The following is a 22,664-nucleotide window of genomic DNA, read 5'->3' as shown; positions in this document are numbered from 1 at the left end:
TGTAGGTTGCTGAGTAATAAGGCGTTTCGCCATCTTGCTAATAACTTTCATAGCCTTAACCTTTTCTGGTATTTGGTCCGAGAACTGAGCGACTTAGAATTCTTCTTAAGTAGCTGACTTCTCCATAGGTTTGAGTCCGAGGACCACGCAATACCTTGGTTCTATCCAAAACTTGATTTTTAAGTAGTTGGTTTCCCCATAGGTTTGAGTCCGAGGACCATGCAATACCTTGATTCTGTCCAAAACTTTATTTTTATAAGTAGTTGGTTTCTCCATAGGTTTGAGTCCGAGAACCATGCAATACCTTGGTTCTGTCCAAAACTTGATTTCTGAGTAGTTGGTTTCCCCATAAGTTTGAGTCTGAGGACCATGCAATACCTTGGTTCTGTCCAAAACTTGATATTTATAAGTAGTTGGTTTCCCCATAGGTTTGAGTCCGAGGACCATGCAATACTTTGGTTCTGTCCAAAACTTTAATTAAGTAGTTGGTTTCCCCATAGGTTTGAGTCCGAGAACCATGCAATACCTTGGTTCTGTCCAAAACTTGATTTAAGTAGTTGGTTTCCCCATAGGTTTGAGTCCGAAGACCATGCAATACCTTGGTTCTGTCCAAAACTTTATTTTTATAAGTAGTTGGTTTTCCCATAGGTTTGAGTCTGAGGACCATGCAATACCTTGGTTCTGTCCAAAACTTGATTTAAGTAGTTAGTTTCCCCATAGGTTTGAGTCCGAGGACCATGCAATATCTTGGTTCTGTCCAAAACTTTATTTTTATAAGTAGTTGGTTTCCCCATAGGTTTGAGTCCAAGGACCATGCAATACCTTGGTTTTGTCCAAAACTTTATTTAAGTAGTTGGTTTCCCCATAGGTTTGAGTCCGAGGACCATGCAATACCTTGGTTCTGTCCAAAACTTTAATTAAGTAGTTGGTTTCCCCATAGGTTTGAGTCCGAAGACCATGCAATACCTTGATTCTGTCCAAAACTTGATTTAAGTAGTTGGTTTCCCTATAGGTTTGAGTCCGAGGACCATGCAATACCTTGATTCTGTCCAAAACTTGATTTAAGTACAACTATGGTGTGGGACCTTGGTTTAGGGGGATTAGCAACTCGGCCAAGCCCCTAGAACCATCCGTGCTGCTAACACTACAAAGCGCAGCCCCTAGTGAAGAAATGTAGCCCCTAGTGGAACTTTATGCTGGAACACTACATCCGGCTGTTGGAAATGATGTGAGGGATTGTCTCAACCCACTACTTGTGCCAAAACGCAAGCCTTCCCACAGACGGCGCCAATTGTAAGGACACAATTTGTGACGACCCATAATAATGTTGGATTCGCACGTAAAAAGGCCCAAACAATATCATTTATAGAGCGTGGGTTTGAAAGGCTAGGCCTTAATCACCACGGTGGGTTTTTTCGTGGTGTTCATACATAATTAAATCGTGTTCGCCCTAGGAGTCTTTCTCTTGGAGGCGGGCTGGGAGGCTTTGGTTTTTGGCCATTTTTCCCAGCCAACCTTTTCGGATTGCTTACTTTTCCTTTTATACTAGCCTGTATCCCTTATCCAACGTCCACGTGTGGGTTCGATTTTCCAGGACTGATACTTGTCCCATCAGCCCATACCCAGAGTGGTTGGGGGTGGTTGTAAAAGCTGAAGAGTATGGTTCTGTCAGGTTCAGAGTATTGAATGGCAGTAAGGGCAGCTTTCCCTGGTCGTTATACTTTCCAGCGTACCCTTCTCTATTGACCTAGATATTTTAGATTTTTTTCCCAAGCTGTTTCTATACCGTTTTTGCCCTTCCTTCCAGGAAGACCTCGAATATGCCGATGACAGAATCATCCTCGACTGTGTCTCAAGACTATTTGGACTTTTATTATCTATCATCGGCTATAACCTTCCTCGGCTCAGGCCTTGGGCCCCAATGTAAAAAAATGGGCCAGGGCCACAAATTATTGGACCCCACAGAAATTATATTCTATATTTGAACCCTTCATTAATCTTAGTACAACATATTTTATTTAAATTTAAATAGTATAATTCTCTATACAACACAATCATCATAAATTTCTAATGCTAGAGTATATACTTATATATACAATCATAATCTATAAATATATACATACATACATATATATATATATATATATTTATTTATCTAAAAGTTAAAGCGTAACATTTATTATTACTACGATCATATTGTGTCACAACAACGGCCACATTATCCACTCATTTCCAACATTATCTCTATTTTTTTAATTATTTTTTTCCTTATTAATTCTTTAGTTCCTCAGTCCACTTTGGTCCATTATGGTCTAATTCGGTCTGCTTCGGTCCACTTCAGTTCAATTAGGTTCATTTGGTCTACTTCAGTCCAATTAGGTCTACTCGGTCCAACTTGACCAATTTGGTTCACTTTAGTCTATTTCGGTCTACTTAGATCAATTCGGTCCCATTCAATCTACTTTGGTCTATTCAGTTCATTTAGATCCAATTTGGTCTATTCGGTCTAATTCGGTCCAAATATTCAACTTTGGTCTATTTGGTCCATTGAGTCTACTTAAGTCTATTCGGTCCACTTTGGTCCATTCAATCCACTTCAGTCTATTCAATCCATTTGATCTATTTTAGATCATTTCAGTCCAATTCAATTTACCTATTTAAGGATAAGAAAATAAAATGTAACAAAGTGGACTAAAATAGATCGAGTGGACATAAATGGACCGAATTAGACCAAATGGAAATAAGTGGACCGAATGGGAACAAGGTAGACTGAATAAGAACGATTGGACGGATTAGGACTAAAGTTAACGTAATGGACCGAATAGGACCACTTTCAACTGAATAGGACTGAAATGGACAAAATAGACCGAATAGGACCAATGTGGACCAAATAAAACTGCAGTGGACAGAATAGGACCAATGAGGACTCAACGGACCAAAGTAGACCAAATAAAACCAAAGTGGATCGAAGAGGACAGAATGGACCAAATATGACCAAAGTGGATAGAATAGGATTTTTTTAATATATGTATCATTTTTATTGCATTTTTAAGGCTCATATTTCTAATTTCTTTTCTTTTTTTTTTTTTGTATTTTTAACTCAAAAACTAAATAGTTTATTCCAAATATAATAAAATTTCATACTTTTCAACCCAAAAATTAAGAAAATAATAATAATTTTTGAATTAAACTTGAAAAATGCAACCTACAAAAAGAATCAATTTAAGGACCAATTAGTGTTTAATTTTTAGAAAAAACAAATTATCTTCAACAAATTTTAGAGAAAAAATTATAAATTATATTACAATTACAAAATAATTATTTATTCCCACATATCCGGTGAGTCTAAGATTAGTCATAATAAAAGAAGAAAAAAAAATTTATATTACGTTAAACTTGTCTGTGTATTGCATGGGTGATGGATATTGCATGGGTTACGGGCTAGTCCACATGCAAATTCCATATACATGTGAGACAATATGAGGAATACCAAGTACACTTGTTGAAACCCACACTGGCATATGTATTCACAATTCCAATTAATATTTCTCAATTAGTGTAGTGTCAATTTTTTGACTAAATTTTAGGGATAATTCAACCCACCAATCAATTTTTTTGTGAGTTGAGCCATGTTTGGATTATAGCTCTTACAATCCATCAAACCCAACTCAACCCAACCCAACAAATGTGATTTTTATCACCATTTTTTTTTTAGTTCGATTTATTTTTGGTATTTTAAGAATTAGTTTTAATGAATTTGAAAATTAAGAATACAATTCAAGCATATTATGGAAATGTAATAATTTATTGAAAAGATAAATGAATTTAATAGTTAGTAAACAACCAATTTGTTACAAAGCACAAAACATCTAAATCCAATCAGTCAACCCAATCTAACAAAAAAACATGAGTTGAGTTAATTCCTACACGTCATGGATTGGAAATTTCTCCAATTAAAGAAACCCTCCAGCCCAACCTAATAATTTTCCAAGAGAATCCCAAATCATAGCTGATTTATCACAGTTTCATTCTAGGGGCTTGACCAAATTTGTTACTTTGTTACAGATAATTTTTCCTTTTACAAGCAAGAAAGAATGGTCCTCAAATTAAAGATGACATGTACAATGATTCTGCAATCTAGAGTGACCCCAACAATTTCTCTCTCTCTCTCTTATGTTCATTACATTTTAATGATATATTTAAATAACCTAGTCATTTTTGGTACATCTAGGCTAGTTGATCTAGCCACCCTAGATGTGGTGAATTGCACGAATCGGCCATCAATTCGAGGTTCTCAATAAATCCATCCATGAAAGGGTTGTTAATAGCGAAATCACCTGTGTATCTCAAAAAAGCCAATTTGAGCAGACAAAATTTCCAAGTTCTCAAGAAAATGCATGTATGAAAACATGATTAACTATTTACCTAGCTCAGTTTACTTTTTTCACTGAGAAAGGTGAGGATTAGCATAGAATACCATCCCAGGAGGCTGAAGTGGCCGGAAACTAGGGGGCGCTGGGGGTTGCTGAGTTACTTGCAAAGTCAAAGGCACCATTGGACTGACCATATGGGGTGGGGGAGGTGGCGGTCCTGGTGGTAAGGGTGGAATACTATTATAACCATACGGGGTCATGATCCCTCCTGATGGCTGCAAATACTGTTGGGAAGATGGGTTTGGAATTATATGATATTGAGCTTGAGAGGTTGGGACTTGGTTCTGCACTGTTGATTGTGGAACCAAAACTGATTGATACGAATGGTTTGGCGGTGTAGTAAACGGCTGTGTGGACAAGAAAGCAATAGGCTCTGAAACTGGCAACGACTTCTCAGGTTTTACCGTTGAATCGGAATTTGAAGGCGTGGACACTTTTGCTAATCCAGCATTCTTTGCCTCTTCCGCTGCAAATGTAGAGAGAACAGAAGTCATTATCAGTTGAGAGGAGCTAGAAGCTGCAAGCCTGTCTGCAACCTCAGCTGCAATGGCTGCAGCTGACTTCTTAGTTGTTTGCCCTGCTTTTGAGTTTGCATCAATTGGAGTGGTTGCAGTGGATGGTTTTGATACATAATCTTCATCATCAAGCCGCTTCCGCATGTTGCTGGCTTCCTCTGCCTGTGCCTGAGCTACCTGTGATTGGTTCAGAAACATAGTGTTTAGATAATTCAATCCATTGACACCAAAAGGTCCTAAACAGTATAGTATTTTTATGCAAATACATACAACTGCAGAGCCCAACCAGATATAAAAACCCTCTACCCCTTGTTTATGAGAGATAGAGAAGCCATTGGGTCCAAAGACCATTGTCCTAGCTTCAATACATAAACAGCATAACTAAATTGCAAAAATGACATAAAATCTCATAACTTCAAGTATGGAGTTAAGTCAGTGTCTTAACAATTTTATTAACCCTAAACAATTGTTTGGACACTTCAGATTGCATCCAAGAAATATCTGAATAGCCTTAGAGGAAACTCTTTACCCTTGATTGTCCTGGAGGATCTAAACTCAAAACAAGTTCACCATAAGTTTGAAACACTATATTGGAGCCATATGGCTGCTGACTTAGTTTATTAGAAAGGCAAATATTAGAGTACTACATGATTTAAAGACCTATACTGATGAAATATGTCCATTTTGACACTACAAAACAAACCCCTACAAGGAGGACCGGAAAATGGCAGCAGAAGTAAAAGATAGGCTCAAGCGCATTTCCTATTGAGCATCTTGAGATGCTTGACTAACAGAAACAATTTTTTAAAACTAATTATTCCGCTCTTCACAAATAAAGCTTTCACGGTCTACTTATCGGCTTTCACAGTCTTCTTATCAACATATGTGAAAGATTTACGTGTGCTGAGTTAATTTAATGTGCATGAGGAGCCATAATCAGCTTCAAGAAACTTATAGAAGGAAACTTGGAGAGTCAGCTTGAGATAAGTATAAACCCAAGAAATAAAACATCCAATCCAAGAGCAGATTTTTCATCAGCTAGACACTTAAACTGAAAGAAGTCAACACTTCAGCATATGCTTGAACTGATTGCATCTATTAGCCCATAATATTCACCTAGTAAGGAAAGAGGATGAATTGGACCTGTGAAGCTTTGGTATTGGCCCATTGACAAAAGATTACGTGTAGAAGAGATTCGAGTAGTAAGAACACCACAATAAATTTTTTTCTTGTAGTAATAACCAGAGTAACGAGTTGTGTAGAGAGCAAATCACACAAGTCACTGCTAAATTATAAAATTCACAAAATTTTGAACGTCAGAGGCTAGCTAGATTTTTCATCTGTTCGTATCTATTTGACTTCTAAGAAGCAGGTTTGACATTGGCCTTGCAGTGATTTGTGGTATTCCAGGAAATCTTGATTCCTAAGTGGTACAGTTTCTCTAAGGACCAATTTTGTGGCAACAAAAACATAGTGTTGATCTTTTTGCCAACCACAAACACTACACTGGTTCTTAGTCATTATCTAAACAATGAACTTTCTGATATTTTGATGAACTCTCATCACTTCATTTTCTTTTTTAACTTTCTGGGTTCTTTCCTTAACATAGTATGCTAGAGAAACTTGAACTTAACTCCAGAACAGCGCCCCACCATCAGGCTAAAAAAACGACACACAATCTTCTAGCTCAACAGGGAGCCAACCCAAAAATAAAAGTTCTCAACTATTCCAACATTGTCAAATGTTTTCAGTAGCCAAGTGGATCTTTTACTGAAGAGATCAGCCCAAAACAGAATATGTAGTGTCACAAAGAAACAATATTTTCAAGCTTTTTCTAAGTTGTTAGAGCATGTAAAAGCAGGCTAAAAGATATAATTGCATAATAGTACACATGCTAAATAAGTAAATATATACCCATCTTTCTTGGTAAGTAAATATACAACCATCTTACACTGGGGAATGAATGAATATTGGACTAATTTTTATGGATATAATCAATGGAGAACATACCTGCATCTGAGTTCGGACATTCTCCAGTTCAGATTCCTGAAAAAATTCAGACAGTGAGCACATAATTGCATAGATTTTTCATTTGTAGCAGACAAACAGATCATCACTCATTGCATATGTTAGATAATTAAAAACTCATTAGACATTAGAAAAGTGGTGGTATGATCAGGTACCTGTTCATGTAGAGCTTCTTTTAACTGAGATACAAGCGCTACTCTACTTGCTTCAACTGATTTAAGTTTTTCAATACACTGTTTCAAAATATTTTCCTCCTCCTCAAGTTCTTTTGACAGAGTTTTTCGCTTTGGATCCTTTGCTGAGGAACAAAGAAAGCAAGCTATAAATACAATCCGGATATCTTTACAGAGAAACATGTAATAACAAACCAGTCAAAAGAAATTAAGTCTGAGCCACCACTTCAATACACATTGTAGGTAGCTTACCGTTAGAACAGGTGAAATCAAAATCTTTCTCCATCCTCCTCACACGGTGAACTGCAGACTTGCATTTACTCATTTCCGCATCTTCATTAGGATGTTCACTGAGCACCAAGTGAAATGCTGAAACTATTTTTTCAGCTGTACCTCCAATGGACAATTTCTGGTTTCCAAATACATAATACACTAGTGAGCCACATCTCAGACATGCAGAGTAAAATGGAAGAAGAATATGTAACTTCTAAAAAACTCAACAGAATGAAGCAGAAAGAGAACAAGGCCCTCATTCTAACCGTTCTAATAGAGCGTGAATCCCTTTTTACAATTCTGACTGAACGCGAACGTTTTTTGCTGAACTCCAAGGGTGGAGGCAATTCCTCTCCAAGCATTATATCTTTGAGGCTCCGTGCACGGGATCCAAAAACTCTCCTTTCTTCCCATATAGCAACCTAAAAATAATACAAGCACTAGTTTAATTGGTGAAACAATGTATGGCCTATGTCATCAGTTCTTCAAACCAAATAAAGCAAAGAAGGCATTACCAATCTAGAGACCACATTTTTTCCTTGATCATCTCCTGTTCCAGTAACGCTTTTGAGTGCAGCAGGAAGAACCTTCCAAAACTCAGTAACAAACTCATTTCCTTTTCGTTTACTATTTTGTAGGATGTCATTTGCTAGATACAACAGGGGAACTTTCTGAACCATCTGCGAACAGTGGAACTGTTTATCCCATGTCGAAACAACCAGTTCTGCTTTGCTCCGGTGAAATATACACCAATGTGACAAAGCTATACAAAAGCAAAAGTCAAGACAAAACATTACATTACATGAAATAAAAACTAGATATGACACTTCATAATGCTTAAGATATGTTGATACATCCACTTTAGCAAATCATTGATATAACAAATCAATATAAAATTCAACAAATACATTATGAAAGTTACACAACCCGAGAAAGCACAAGCCATATCTGCTCTATACCCTAAAAGGACTAATAAAATTATAATTGGAGCGTCTCTTAATCACTTATATAGTCCAGTTTGACCTAGTAAACATCCGAAGTGGGACTTAGCACACGTCCACACAACACACACCTATCCAATCCAATCCACAAAAAGCAAATCAATGAGTCTTCAAGAACTGAGCTTTCAATTATCTAACCTCAATACCAACAGTTTACCCTCCAATGACTAATGTTACAGATAAAACTGTTCAGTTGACCACAAAAATTGGAAATCTTTATGAGTCAAATACATTTCCAAATTTAGCAAAACCCCAATAAAAGCCCAACCACATAAAAAAAACAAACACACAAATCTATAAAGCAACCATTTTTATTACAGACAAAGAATTTAACATCTTCATTCAAATTTATAAAATAAAATAAAATAAATAAAATTGAAATGAGCAAATAAAAAAGGACTGTATTTACTTTCAATGCACTGCTGGGTGCTGTTGACCTTGGAGAGTTTATCAGCAAGAATCTGCTCATTGAAAACACTATTCATCACACCTCCCACCAATCCAGTACTTAGAGAAAAACCACTTCAATCTGAAAATTAGTTAAATTAGTCTTCAAAGAGCAAAATTGAATAGAAACTCCAAGTTCAAGGCACGCTGGTCGAAGTTCTGAGCTGTTTGAAAACCCTAGAAATAATTTATTTTTTCTTTTTTTCCAAAAGAGAGTAGCTAAGAGCAAGCTTCAATTGGCAAAAGAAGAAGAAGAAGAAGAAAAAAAAAAAAACGGTGGCGTTTCTTGAAATTTGAGCAAATGCAGGAAGAACCGGAGGAGCAGAAATTAATGCCGGAGAACGATTTGATTGAAACGACGGCGTTTGCGGGAATCACAGTGAGACAGAGAGAGAAGGTTTGGTGGTGCGGATTATAGGAGAGGTGTTTGTGAAAGAGAAACCCTAGAAACGGGTTTGTGTGTTTTTCTTTGTGTAGAGAAGAAACGTTTCAAAATGAACTGAGAGGAGTTCAGAGAAGAGGGTTGAAAAGAATAGAGTTGCAGAGATAATGCGAGAGAGAGAGTGAGAGAGGTTTTAGCATGGGGTGTAATTTCGGGCTATTTGGCGCAAACCATTAGAGAGGGATGTTTTTTTTGTCTAAACGACGATGCTCAAATTTTATTTAATCCAAAAATAAAGAGGAGAGTGAACTTATATTTTCTTTTATTTTAATTTCCCAAATTCTATTTCCTCTTTCAATTTCATAACTTTATTTTTCCTTAAGTAGAATTGTGATTAGTGAATCCCATGCAATGTCATATTTAACGACACAGCAAAAACAAAGGGTTGAGACCTCTTCTTTCTTTCTTTTTTGAAAATAAAAAATGCCTTATTTGCTTAATAAATAAAATACAATTAAACTACAAAGGTTAGTTTTAAAGATAAAGACTTACCCAGTCCTCATCTCTCAATCAATTATTTAACAAAATAAACAAAAGAAAAAAAATAGTCTCTATAATATAATTCTAATTTTGAATTAAGAATTTGAAGCATGACATAACACTTATATATTCAAGTTGAGTTCATAAAAAATTTTAAAACAAAATTAAAAAAAGAAGAAGAGCTCATTAGGAAATTTGTAAATTCTTCAAAATAATTGGAAATATTATTTGTCATTCTCATTTTAGTTCATATTTCATATAAACAAAGTTTGGCTCCAAATATATTTAGAGCTATATTTTATAATTCATTACATGACAATTTATAAAACTATTCATATACATTATTTAAACAAGTCATATAATTTATTAACAAAATCATGTGACTAAAATGACACATGAATTGTCTCTTCAATCGTCACATAGTAGGTTGAAAAAGGTGGCTTCAAACATGACTTTTTCCATTTTTTAATAGTAGTGTGAATATTCTAATGGATATTTAATGAATGCTCACACAAAAAGAAGGTCGGTTCACAATGAGCTCAGCAACCTTGGTAAGGGTGGTAATAAGCACTTAGAAGTTTAAGTTAGTGTTTCAAAAGATCTAATGAATCGAAATTTGTTTGGGTTTAGAACTACGTACCTTCAAGAAAATAACAAGGGGGTATTTATACCCTTGATTGGCGTGCACTTGGCATAAGGAATTCATCCTTGCCCTCTTATGTTACTTCTAGTTGATGTGACAAGCCCTTGCCCATCTTGGCGACATGGGCGTGCTTCTAAAGTGGTTATGATTCCCTCTTAAGAGACATGCCACATTGCATTAAATGCTGAATAAGTTTTTGAGTGTAATAAATGTGATACTAAATGATCTGACCTCCTGAAAAGTTTATCAAATCAGTTATTATAAACAATATACCAAGCCAATCCATATGGAAGTGACCATTGTGCCACCCCACATTTCCTTTGAGTGAAGAAAAAAAGAGAGGGAAAAATGGAGCAAGCACATTACAAAAGTCTCTGGTGATCATAAAATTCATAATTGTTAACTTTTTTTTTCTTCGCTTAACAGCATAATCTAACATTCATAAATTAATTCTTCAAAATGTGTACTCAAGAGATAACTTAACTTTCATTGAGTTATTTGGTTAAAAAATAGGTTTAATAAAAATACAATTATACTTTCTAAAAAAATAAACTTCCAAAAACTATAAATGTAAAAGCAACCTAATTGATAATATGTGCCAAACAGAATTTAGTCCATTTTCCAAACATCTATTTCTAAACAATATCCATGCTTACGTTACCCCCTAACAAGTAACCATGTTCAAAACCCGGGTAGAATACAATAAAACCCTTAAGTTTTTCTTTTTCTTTTTTCTTTTTCTTTTTTCTTTTTCCACCAATTTAATACATAAAACCTTGTTCTATAGCAATAAACCCATTATGTAAAAGTGAAACGAAAGAGATCTCACTATAAGAGCACAAAGGTTTTAGTACATTCTTTTAATGATTTTGTACCAAAAATAATAATGTTATAATAGGCAGAAAGATGGGTAGAAAGGATAGAATGAATCCATTAGCTATAATACCAAAGTTTATGTACTAAATCGCAATTGCAATAGAAGAAGCGGAGTCTTACTGCAACAATCTAAAAGTTTATACGGTCTTGTCTTAATGCATTTCACCTATTTTTGTTTGATGCCCTGAGAAGATGAATTTTTATTTTTTTTATTTTAAGTAAAATACTTGCACCATATCTAATTTGCTCAAAGCCAAAACGACAAACCCACATCATAGGAATCCCTTTGTTGTTACACTTACGCCAACACTAAATCTGGATGATGGTAGGAGTCATAGGAAATTGTAAGATTTTCTTATGATATTCATTTATAAGATCGATAAGCCAGAGACAAGCCTATGTGAACTAACCACTTTATAATACAAAAATAAAAGCTGTGTTGGTTATTTCCGGAAGCAAACATGTAAACCTGCATCTCATCCATCAAAGCAAAATTTGCCATTAAATTACAACCATTTGCCGTGAACATCACAAATTGAACAAATATGTAGGATCAAATATCTTGAAAAAATTTAAAAATAAAAAATAAAAGAGAAAATTTAGAAAACTGATATAATTCTATTCTCCAATGACAAGAACCTTGGAGGAAGGCTTCTAACTCAATCTGATTAATGGTCACCTGGCAGGGTCTTAATGATATCAGAATCACCTGCAAGAAAAAGAACAGGTCAATAAATTTCTCAGGCCATTGGCTAAAAGGACAGTTCTAAGACACTTGTATATGGTGTTACCTGGATCAATAATGCTAAGGCAAGACACCCGATAATACTTGCCACAAGCTGTTCCCAAGTCATTATTGTCTAAAAATTAAGGGAAATAGAAAATGGAGGGGAGAAGAAAGAGAGATTAGTTTCACATCATATGTACCCAAAAAATAATAGACTTTATAGCAAAGCTATTTCAAAAGATGAGGGAACTTATGATTGATCATTGTTTTGGGTAAACATTATGAACATCACTCAAATATGGTTAGCATCGGTTAGTGAATTAACAGATATGGAGATAACAGACACAAGCTCTACTGCCCAATTGGACAACAATTCTATAAGATCAATTATCTTTTATCCAATTATCTAATCTTCCAATACTGCAAGCAACTCTAAATCTATTTTGTTTGTGGTATAATAATTTTTATTGGAACAATTTGTGAGATTAGATTTTGGTATTGTTGATTTTGTGTTCATTATGTTAGATTTGAGAGATTGAACAATGCTCACCCCAAAAATGTTTTCAGATGTAAACATTTTCCGTCAAAACAAGCACAGACTTAGAACAAACTAGGAAAACCACCGTAATAATGATATTAGCAACATAATCCAGTCCCCCCCAACTACCTGGCAAAAGTATTAGAAGTCAGCATCCTCTCCCACTTGTGCTTGAACAAAAATAACCCTTATAAAACTTAATGGAGGCACTATGGGTCCATTTGGATAACTGAAAACTGAAAACATTGTAGCAAAATAATTTTTAAATGTGTGAATAGTACCGTGAGACCCATTTTTAATGAAAAATTTGTTGAGATTTGTGGGTCCCGTGAACAGTGCACGGGACCCACTGGTATGCACAAAAGTCAAAAAACATGGCTAAAAAAAAGAGGAAACGCAGATGCAAGCACTGTTCACATGCCTAAATGCACTGTTCATGAACAGTGCAAGAGGCGCTCAGCTGGAAAAAAAAAAACACAAAACGCAGAAACGCAAAATCCAAACACATACTATATTAAATTCATACATTTCCCACCCATTCATTCTTGTTACAATGACTCTAAATTTCTTTCTCTTTCAATCAATCCTTGCAAAGTTGAACGAAAACACCATGACCGCATATCTTCACCCTTTTTTTTCCATCTCCTCCAAAGATCAAACCGTTTTTCTTTATGAGTTCTATACATCTTAATTTATTCTTCAAAGAAACAGATTATCTACAGGTGCTAATTGAGAAGCAGGAAAAATATTAAATTGTTTTTGCAGTGAACAGTGGTAATATTAATTAGCAAGTGGTTTTTGTAGTTTATTGTGGGAAAGAACCTAGAATAGACCAATTGATATTTATGGCATAGTTAAAACTTAAACTCATAGAGAATTTCGGATTCAAGGGGGCATAGTTGTGGGACCCAAATTTATCTAAAAATCTGTGTTTTGCTGAGTTTGGTGGAAAAGTAAACAGTATCCATGGGACCCACTATAAAACGCAGAACTCGCGGATTGGGCAAAACGCCCAATCCAAATGCACGGTTAACGTATATAATGCAACTTGGCTAGGATTGAGCAACCAGCCTCACATTGGGATTCTACTAAATGCACAATCTTTCATGTCGCACACAATGGACATATAAGGGAAAAGAACAATTGTCAATGTCACCAAAATATCAGACTACTAAAAATTTTATACCATTTCTACTAAAAGCAAGCACGAGATCATTACATTTTAACATTTGTCGACTATGTTAATACCGTGTCAAATTAGCTTACACGGGCAAATTTCACTTTCAAAAAGCAAACGAAAGTACTTCCATAACAATGCTAACTAACCAAATGCCTATGCTAAACAAATCAATTCTCAATAAATAGAAATTGAGACTTACTTCCAACAAAATGGTGAACCCCAACTTTGGCGAGCATTGCGTAGTACTCAATCTCGGATTTCCTCAGCGGTGGACAATTACTCGAAATTATAATAAGTTTTCCTATCATTAATCAAATCGCACCAAAATTTCAAGTCAAATATTCTGTTACAAAATAAATAGAAAACGATAGCAATATAGAAAAAAAAAAAAAAAAAAAAAAAAAAAAAAAAAAAAAAAAAAAAAAAACCTCTGGAGTTTCTGAGAGAGCGAAGAACGGTTTTGTAGCCGAGCGTGTATTTGCCGCTCTTCATGACGAGGGCGAGCCTGTTGTTGATGCTCTCATGGGTCTTCTTCTGCAACCAAATTCACATACCACAAATATAAATAAATAAATAAAGAGAATCAGAGCTAATTATATTTAATAAAATGCGAAGGCTTTGAATTGAAAAAAAGAGATCGTACAGTTTTCTTGCCAGCCACCATTGTTGCTGTTCCCTGTCCCTTAAAACCCTAGAGAGTGGCCGCAGTTAGGCTTGAGGTTGGGGGAGATGTCTCTCAGCAAATATTATATTGCAAATGAACTCACGTGCGAGTCACGTGTTCTGTTTTTTTGTTTAAGTAACGAGAGAGAGAAAAATTATATTAGTGAAATTCTAAAATAAACTCATAATTTTACTTTTTAAGCTTTTATTCATTATTTAAAATTATCCATTTGGGCATTATTTATATAAACATTCAAATATTAATTTAGCTATTTATTTATTGAGTGAAGTTGAATTTTCAATTATTATTAATTCTATCGATTTAGTTTTAAAATTATATATTAGATTCTTTATCTCTTCTTAACTTTTAAGAAAAAATTTAGCTTCAAATTGGTTTGTAAGTTATCTTCTTTCAATTCATTATATGACCTTTTTTTTAAAAAAAAAGCTTAGTTAGAATCGCAACTACTCAATGGTTGATAGACTATCTCAATGGTTAATAGACTTTCTCAATGGTTAATATTTGTAATGTGATTTATTTAAATAATAAACATAGATCATTTTACAAATCATCATATAATGAGTTAAAGAAGATTCTTCTAAATTGGTTTAAAGTTAATATCTGTCCTAATTTTAACCCCAAAAAAAATTTAAAATTAACTTTATCTTTAAAAAAAATTTATAATGAACTGTTAACATATGCTTTATTTTCACTTTATCATCTTAAATAATTTTGTTAAGATTAAAAAAAAGGAAAATTTAATAATGAAATTGATTTAATTTAAAAATTAAGGGATTAAATTTAAACTGTTTAAAATTAAAATGATTAAATCATCACAATTAATATCTCAAGAAACCAAATGTCTAAAGTCCAGTAGCAATTGATTGGCCTTTTCATGTTCGTTCAAATCTTCCCTCCCAACTATTAGTCTATTATATTATAATTTTTTTTAAAGTATTTGAGGAACCAAATTAATATAGCCAATACTCTTTCTTTTCTTTTTTTTCCTTTTTTTGAGAAACAATATAGCCTACTTTGATTCTAGAGAATCATACAAAAATCTTTGGAATTAAATAATTTCAATTACAATCGATCTAATTTAATTAAATTCTGCAAAATAGATTCATGTTATAATATTTGTTCCAATTACATTTTCTAATATAGGGTTCAATAATAAATATAACAATCCCCTCTCCCTCCATTTCAAATAATTTTGAGATATAAACCATGTTTAAAGTATAGATTTTCTTTTTTTTCAATTAAGGCAAGACAAATTCTAACGAGACACAACTCAATACATTAGATTGCAAGCAATGCACAAATTACTTGGCAGTATTTTTTTATAACAGTTAAGTTGACAGGCTAGTCCTAGCTCTCATCTAGATGCACCACTGAAATCATATTTTTATTTACTATTAACAACTTGTCACATTTGCATATATCAAATTTTTTTGTTCCGAATTTCTTGTAAGGTGTGCCTCTCGAGAAGAGAGATGAGAGGCAACCAATGGGACCAGCCCTCCGAATCTCGATTGATAATAACCCCAACTCCATGGTTCTATGAAGAAGCAGAAAGTTGGCATACAGAAGAAAATAATAATAGCAGTTTAAATGCCTAAAACATGTGCGCACTCATCAACATATAGATCCTACACCTCAGACAAAATCTGAATGTTTGAATAAGACATTATCCAATAGAAATTTAGACACTAACAAACAAAGTTTACAGAGTAAAAACTAAAAACTCTGGTTCCACGGGTAAACAAGATGCCATGGTAATCAGTCCACTTAAAGAGAGCTCTAGGTTTGCAGGTTCTAACATCAAGTAAAACTTAGCCTCAACCCAAAGCAAACTCCTGGCAAAAAACCCAAACCCAGCTACGAACTGGATCCTTCTGCTTGGCTGGAACAATCTCTTCCTACAAGCAACACCTGCAGACCTGCAAAGATGTAATCATATGATACTTTCTTACCATTATCTAACATACTGAACAACCCATAAGAAAATCCATTGAGCAGGCAAGGGATAGATTATAGCCTGATCCCCTACTGCCTGGTGTTTTTGCCCTGCGCTGTGAGTTTTGCTGCTACTTGTTCTTCTGTCAAAGGCAAATAGTAGATCCGAGGGGTTGCCTTGGTTTTCCGGAAGAGATCATCCAAAGTGACAATAGGAGGGTCAAGTTTCTCCGGAAGTGGAGGTGGAGGTGGAAGTTGAACCCGCTCTCTTGACTGAGGTGGGTTAGACAAAGGTGGCGGTGGTGGTAGAGGAGGTGGTGGTGGAAGCTGCGGCCTATGTTGACGGGGTGAGGGCTGGGGCTGCGAGGTGGGAGGGGCAGGAGGAACAATGGGACCAGCACTTGTAGGTGTAACTGGAGTCTGAGGAGCCTCCACCCGCGATTTCACTTCCTGAGGATCAACAAAGTCAGCCACTAGGAGGCGCCCACCATTTGGAGGCCATTGCAAGTTAAAAACAGCGTTCCTTGTCTCTACAGCTTCTTCCACTGATGAGTACTGCATCACAACGGTTTGCAGAATAGAAGGGTTAGAATTATATTTAAATGATCAAAAATTGAGATTCGTTTATTCATAAAACATAACTAGATGAAAGTGAAGGTGATCTTCTTTTGAAGGGAATTCTCATATTTACATGACATAGATCCTAAAATGACTGCTAAAAAAACCAGCCTTGGTAGCAGTAGCACAGCAGTACATCCCCCAATTTGGAATACAGAAATATAGTTATGGACTTATGGATTTCTGAGAACGGAAGGCCATTGCTCTCCCCCCACCCCCAATCCCCACAAAAATATAGGTTGCCTACTATTGCCACATGATATGCCTGTGCGCACTAATGTGAAAACCTGCTAAGGAATGGTGAGTAGAGAAAAGAATTAGTCTTACAGTAACATAGCAATGGGTCTTGATGTGGTCCATCCAAAAACTGGTAACACTCCCAGTTTTGCCAAGAAGTTCTTGCACTGCTTTCAATGTAAAGGGACGCAGAAATCGATCAATTCTAAGAGAATTAGTTGGAGATTTTGGTGATGGAGGAACTGCCCATAGATAAAAGGAAGACCATTAATAAATTATATCAACTATTGCTGGAAATTTTCAAACCCAACAAGAAAATGGCAATAACTCACCAACACGTTCCTTGGGAGTATCCTCACTATTTGTAGAGTCCGATCTAGAGAAGTTACGTTTTGTAGCAGCAGACTGGAAAGTGTCCTTGGGCGTAGTTGTAGGGGTAGAATTAGTGCTCTGGGGCTCTGGAACTTTGAGGCCTTCAGATTTCCACCTACGTTGCCTCTTGATTGGCTCACTATTTCCAACTGCTGGTTGATCTGTAAAAACAGCCAAAAGATCATCAAATACAATCAAAAATAAAAATAAAAATAAAAGTTCTCAAAGAAATACAGACAACTTAAAAAATAAAAAATTGGGGAATGAGTGAAGGATTCTAGAGATGTGACAGTTGCCAAGTATTAAATTCCATGAAAATTACAGTTTCCATTGAGTTCAGGCATTTTCATAGGTATATGCCATTTGACTTTTTAAAGGATATCACTTCACATACTTATTTCTTCAAAATTATAATAAAAAGCCAAAAAAAGAAATGGAAAAGCTGAACAGAACTTCAAACAACAACAGACTCCAACGACTCAAATACAATTCTAAGACGCTGACAAATCAATCATAGCATCAAGCTTAAAGCAGGAAATTGTACATCCAACAATTGAAAATTTTAGGCAGAAGACTAGCCGATTTAAATATAATTCATAAGGGCCAGAGTGCTACACCTATTGAATAAGCTTTTTACTACCATACTAACAATAATAACACATTTTGGACTCACAAACCGATCTTTTACAACCCTCAAAAGTTCAAGTATTCCTCTCCTGCCAAACACATGAGACAACAAGCAATCGTACTCCATATGGAAGCATTACTGCACCTGCTAAACTTGCCCTGCCAACTATCTAAAAGCTCCACAACAACTCTCAGCATAATCCAATGAACCACAAACAGTGAAAAAACCATAGTGAGCTAAGCTTACATAGAATAAACGGTCCAAAGATGTTCAATAGAAAAATATCACTCAATCACTGAAGGCAAATATGGTCTGAAGTCTGAACATATTCACTGAAGAAAAATATCTTAATGATAAGCAATCAAGTTCAAAGAAAAGAATTATTGTTTTACATGATAACCCCACCAAGAGTATATCAAGCCTCTCACAACACAAGATATAAGGTGAGAAGAAGTATAGATATTTAAATCTGGAAGCCTTGGCAATGGCAGGGTGAAAACTACTCCAATCTTGATTTCCCTTCATCAAACGATCTATTAAGTACTAACTAATCCACTTGGCAGCCACGTTCAAAGTTAGGGCATTAGGCTTTTTCAGGCATGAAAATAGGGAGAAGTATCAATGTAACATATGGAAAAGAAATGATAAGAGTAACTTTCAAAGCAAAACAACTTAAAACTTCAAGACAATGCAAAAATAAGGAAGTTAACAAATGCAATAAATTTATTGATTAAATAAAATAATGATAATAGCAGTTAATAATGACCCTGACTCCAAGCCTTACCATTGAATTTTCTTTTCTCAGCAGGTGCAGCTGGATGACTCTTACCCTCAACATTGACTTCCTTTTTTTCAGCAGATAAAGCATCCCCAAGAACAGCAACATGACTTTCCTCTTTCACAACATGACTTTTCTCAATCTTAATTTCTACTTCTTCAGAGTTATACTTAGAATCAATTTGCTTACTCTCCAGCACATCCTCTTCCATGGAATCATCACCAGAACTCCTGTCCAAATTTAACTTTTCAGAGTACCCTACATCTGCACTATCAATTTTCTTGTTTATATCTGCATCTGTAGCATTGCAGCTATCTTTCCCTCCATCAGATGCCTTGTTCTCATGTGGCTCCTCAACATCCATTGGATGTGATTCACCACCAACTGGGACAACATGGCTGGATGATGGTTCCACCATCTCAGGCTTAACAACATCTAGTTCTAAATTGACATGATCAGCAATTACATTATCCTTTAGTTCAATCGTTTCATTAATTGACACAGAATCAGTAGAAATAGAATCAGATTTTACTTGAGACCCTAAAATAGGGCTGACTTCAGATACCTGGTTGTCTGGAGTAGAAAGGTCGAGCATGACACCCTCAGATGGAGGATTTAAACTCTCATTTTCCAGCTGGGGCTTTGATTCCTCACTCTCTAACTGGGGCTTTGATTCCTCACTCTCCAACTGGGGCTTTGATTCCTCAATCTCCAGATGGGACTTCAGATCATCATTTTCCAGCTGGGATTTTATGTTTCCATTCTCCTCGTGGGTTTCAACGTTCTCTGAATCTTGCTCACTCAACACTACCTCAGATACCACAGTCTCAGTTACTTCAATGCTGGTTTCGACAGTGGTTGTCTGAACAACTATCTCCTCTTCCACCCTAGAAGAATCAATATGACCAAGCATGTCACTTTCCTCAACTTTTTCTTGATCCAAGGTTGCCTCACTCTCATTAATATCAACCTCAACTGTAACATCATCTGCATTTTTGTTCTTGTTATTTTTATCACTGTCATCTGCAAGGTCTTTATCAGTTTCTGCAGCAACTTGCACTGACTGCACATCTTTTGATCCAACTACAGATTCAACTCCACATTCAAATCCATTATCCACATCCTTTGCAGCCTTTTCCATTTCAGCAAGCTTTGCTGCATTTTCCATTTCGGCAAGCTTTGCCGCATTTTCCATTTCGGCAAGCTTTGCAGCATTTTCCCTTTCGCTGAGAATAGCTTCATCCAGACGTTTAATCAAATCAGCCTTTAAACCAGTAGTTGTTAATCTCCTTCTTTTAAGCTCCTCTTTTAGCTCTGTAACCTTCCATTGATCAATTGGTCGATTGTCAAGAATTGGATATTGTGATGACATCTTTTCCAAATAAAACTCACCTTCACAACCCTGATTAAGCATTAGAAATGATACACAATCAGCCACTTAAAAAGATTAACATAACCAAAAAGAACTCGGAAAAAACAATAAGAGGTAGTCTCCAACCAGTACTAACACAGAACAATTACTTAAAAATAAGAGTAATAATCCGCATCATCTCATAAAATAGTCACAATCTGGAAACCATATCGGAAGTGCAGAGATAACAACCAACTGCCTAAGCAACTTAACTTATATATAGCCCAAGGGTAATGTATTTCTCACATACAAGTAGGAGAAACAAAATAAAAAAAAAAAAAAAAAAAAAAAAAAAAAAAAGGACAAAACCATCAACCATTTTACTGTAAAAATACCACACAATACATTGTATAAAAACCCGCATACAGGATAATAAAACAAAAGGCAGAACCAAACCCAGATACAAAAACACTCCATTTTGTTACAACAAAAATGTGTAAACTCTCCAAGAAGGAAAGCTATTGGGTGTAAAAATAAGCACAAGCTAAGAAGCAAGGACACAGACAGAGACACAACACGGTAGGGACATGACACAAAACCTCAACATGTCTTTAGCTATATGTTATTTATATATACACATATATATATATATATATAAATATATATTATTTATTTATTTATTTGAAGTTCTCAAAATAAATAACAACCATCAAAAATCCTAAAAGATCTAAAAATCATAGATTATTTGTAGATAATTAATAAATTTTCCCCCAGGCTTTTTAGACCAAAAGCCTCAACAAATTAACACAATCCCACTACTTAATCATTCAAATAATGCCCTCCCAAAAAAAAACCCCAAAATCATTATCAAAAGATAAACTTTCAAACCAAACTCTAACGCGATTTCTTAGAAAATCATGACATATTCCACGAAACCAAACAAGACTTATACAGAACACAATGCCAGAGAAATAAATGAAAAATAAAAAAACCCTAATTAATTGAAGCAATGACGAAATATAGGGCAAAATTAAATACTCACAGGAATATATAGCTGAGAATCGCGGCGCTGGAAACAGTGAAAAAGCCTAAAACTTCCTCAAGGGAAAGGAGATGATATGTGAAACCCTAAAATTTCACAACACAAAACCCACACATTAGAGCCAAAAAGAAACAACTCGCAGTTTACAACAAAAACACACACACACACACACACAAATTAGCAAAATCCACACTATAAACACTCTCAGATTTCCGTTAATCTTCGTTTTTTTTTTTTATAAATTAAGGCTCCCCCATAGAAACCAAAAAAAGAAAAAAAAAAAAAACTCTGCCTCCAAAGCGTTTCTTTTTTTCTGTTTCCTAAAAACCAAAAAAGAAAGAAGGTAATAAAGAAAACACGGAAAACAAATTGGAAGCAGACAGTTAAAAAAAAAATAGAAAACCAAATTGGTTTTTATTGTTTTTGTTTTTGTTTTAGGGGATATGGTTTGGTTTCTAGGGTTTTTATTGTGTTTATTTTTTTTTATGTTTCGAAGTTGTGTGCGCGTTTGTGTTTTTTTGAGAGGAAGGGAGGGATGGGCGAGAGAGTACGAAGTTAAAGGAGGGGTTTGGGTTTTCCAACTAAAAATACTGATTTTTAGTTACCTATTTGACGATTTTGCCCCTTTCTTGGTACACGTGGAAATGAATGCTTCTCACATTTTCGGCTCGGCTCTGTGAGTTTTTTTGGGTACCTACAAATATTGACGTGGCAAGAAATAGAAACTTACTCTTTTTTTTCTTTTTTTGCCTTGTGCTTTCGAGAACAAAAAAGTATTTCTCTCGTTTGAGATAATTCACAAATTTTCTATTTATCTTACCTTTAAATATTGACGTGGCAAGAAATAGAAACTTTACTCTTTTTTCTTTTTTTGCTTTTTGCTTTTTGTTTTCGAGAACAAAAAAGTATCTCTCTTTGTGTTTGGGATGGTTCACAATTTTTCCATTTATCTTTGAAATCAACAAATTTTCTCTTTTATGTTTAGGGAATGAGCTAATACCCCAATTTTTACTTTCTAGTTAAATCTAACAAAATTTTGTAAAGAAATTATTAATTATACACTATAAAGAAGGGAAAAAAATTGAATATTGCATTGTTGTTTTCTTAGATTGCATTTGTAATTATTGTACTTGCATTGGATTTAATTCAAAAAGTAATAAATTGGAGGTATTTGTTTATTTCTCAAATAAAAGAGAGGAAAATTGGTTGGTTTCAAAGATAAAGGGAGAATTGTGAACTACCCTAAACAAGAGGGGAAAATC

At 35.0% G+C, this 22,664-nt stretch overlaps 3 protein-coding genes across 3 annotated transcripts; all 3 read right to left on the bottom strand.

The window, feature by feature from the left end:
• Positions 1–4,038: 4,038 nt before the first annotated feature.
• LOC115995446 (regulation of nuclear pre-mRNA domain-containing protein 1B) lies at positions 4,039–9,523 on the bottom strand. The gene is made up of 7 exons (XM_031120017.1): positions 8,833–9,523; positions 7,938–8,185; positions 7,689–7,844; positions 7,402–7,558; positions 7,132–7,274; positions 6,959–6,994; positions 4,039–5,125 (listed from the first exon to the last, which is right to left on the bottom strand). Exons 1-7 carry the CDS (start codon positions 8,906–8,908, stop codon positions 4,445–4,447), a joined length of 1,497 nt encoding a protein of 498 aa, XP_030975877.1. The 5' UTR covers positions 8,909–9,523; the 3' UTR covers positions 4,039–4,444.
• Positions 9,524–11,712: 2,189 nt separating this feature from the next.
• Positions 11,713–14,509, bottom strand: LOC115995266 (60S ribosomal protein L30-like). Its single transcript, XM_031119769.1, has 5 exons — positions 14,400–14,509; positions 14,185–14,290; positions 13,956–14,057; positions 12,103–12,171; positions 11,713–12,020 (listed from the first exon to the last, which is right to left on the bottom strand). Exons 1-5 carry the CDS (start codon positions 14,418–14,420, stop codon positions 11,980–11,982), a joined length of 339 nt encoding a protein of 112 aa, XP_030975629.1. The 5' UTR covers positions 14,421–14,509; the 3' UTR covers positions 11,713–11,979.
• Positions 14,510–16,001: 1,492 nt separating this feature from the next.
• Positions 16,002–21,713, bottom strand: LOC115994357 (apoptotic chromatin condensation inducer in the nucleus). The gene is made up of 5 exons (XM_031118475.1): positions 21,403–21,713; positions 19,016–20,411; positions 17,564–17,764; positions 17,322–17,473; positions 16,002–16,931 (listed from the first exon to the last, which is right to left on the bottom strand). The coding sequence occupies exons 2-5, from the start codon at positions 20,379–20,381 to the stop codon at positions 16,467–16,469; spliced, it is 2,184 nt and encodes a 727-aa protein (XP_030974335.1). The 5' UTR covers positions 20,382–20,411; positions 21,403–21,713; the 3' UTR covers positions 16,002–16,466.
• Positions 21,714–22,664: the final 951 nt, after the last annotated feature.

Source organism: Quercus lobata, chromosome 6 (assembly GCF_001633185.2).
Source record: "Quercus lobata isolate SW786 chromosome 6, ValleyOak3.0 Primary Assembly, whole genome shotgun sequence".
Classification (NCBI taxonomy): domain Eukaryota; kingdom Viridiplantae; phylum Streptophyta; class Magnoliopsida; order Fagales; family Fagaceae; genus Quercus; species Quercus lobata.
This window is presented reverse-complemented; position numbering and strand designations above follow the sequence as displayed.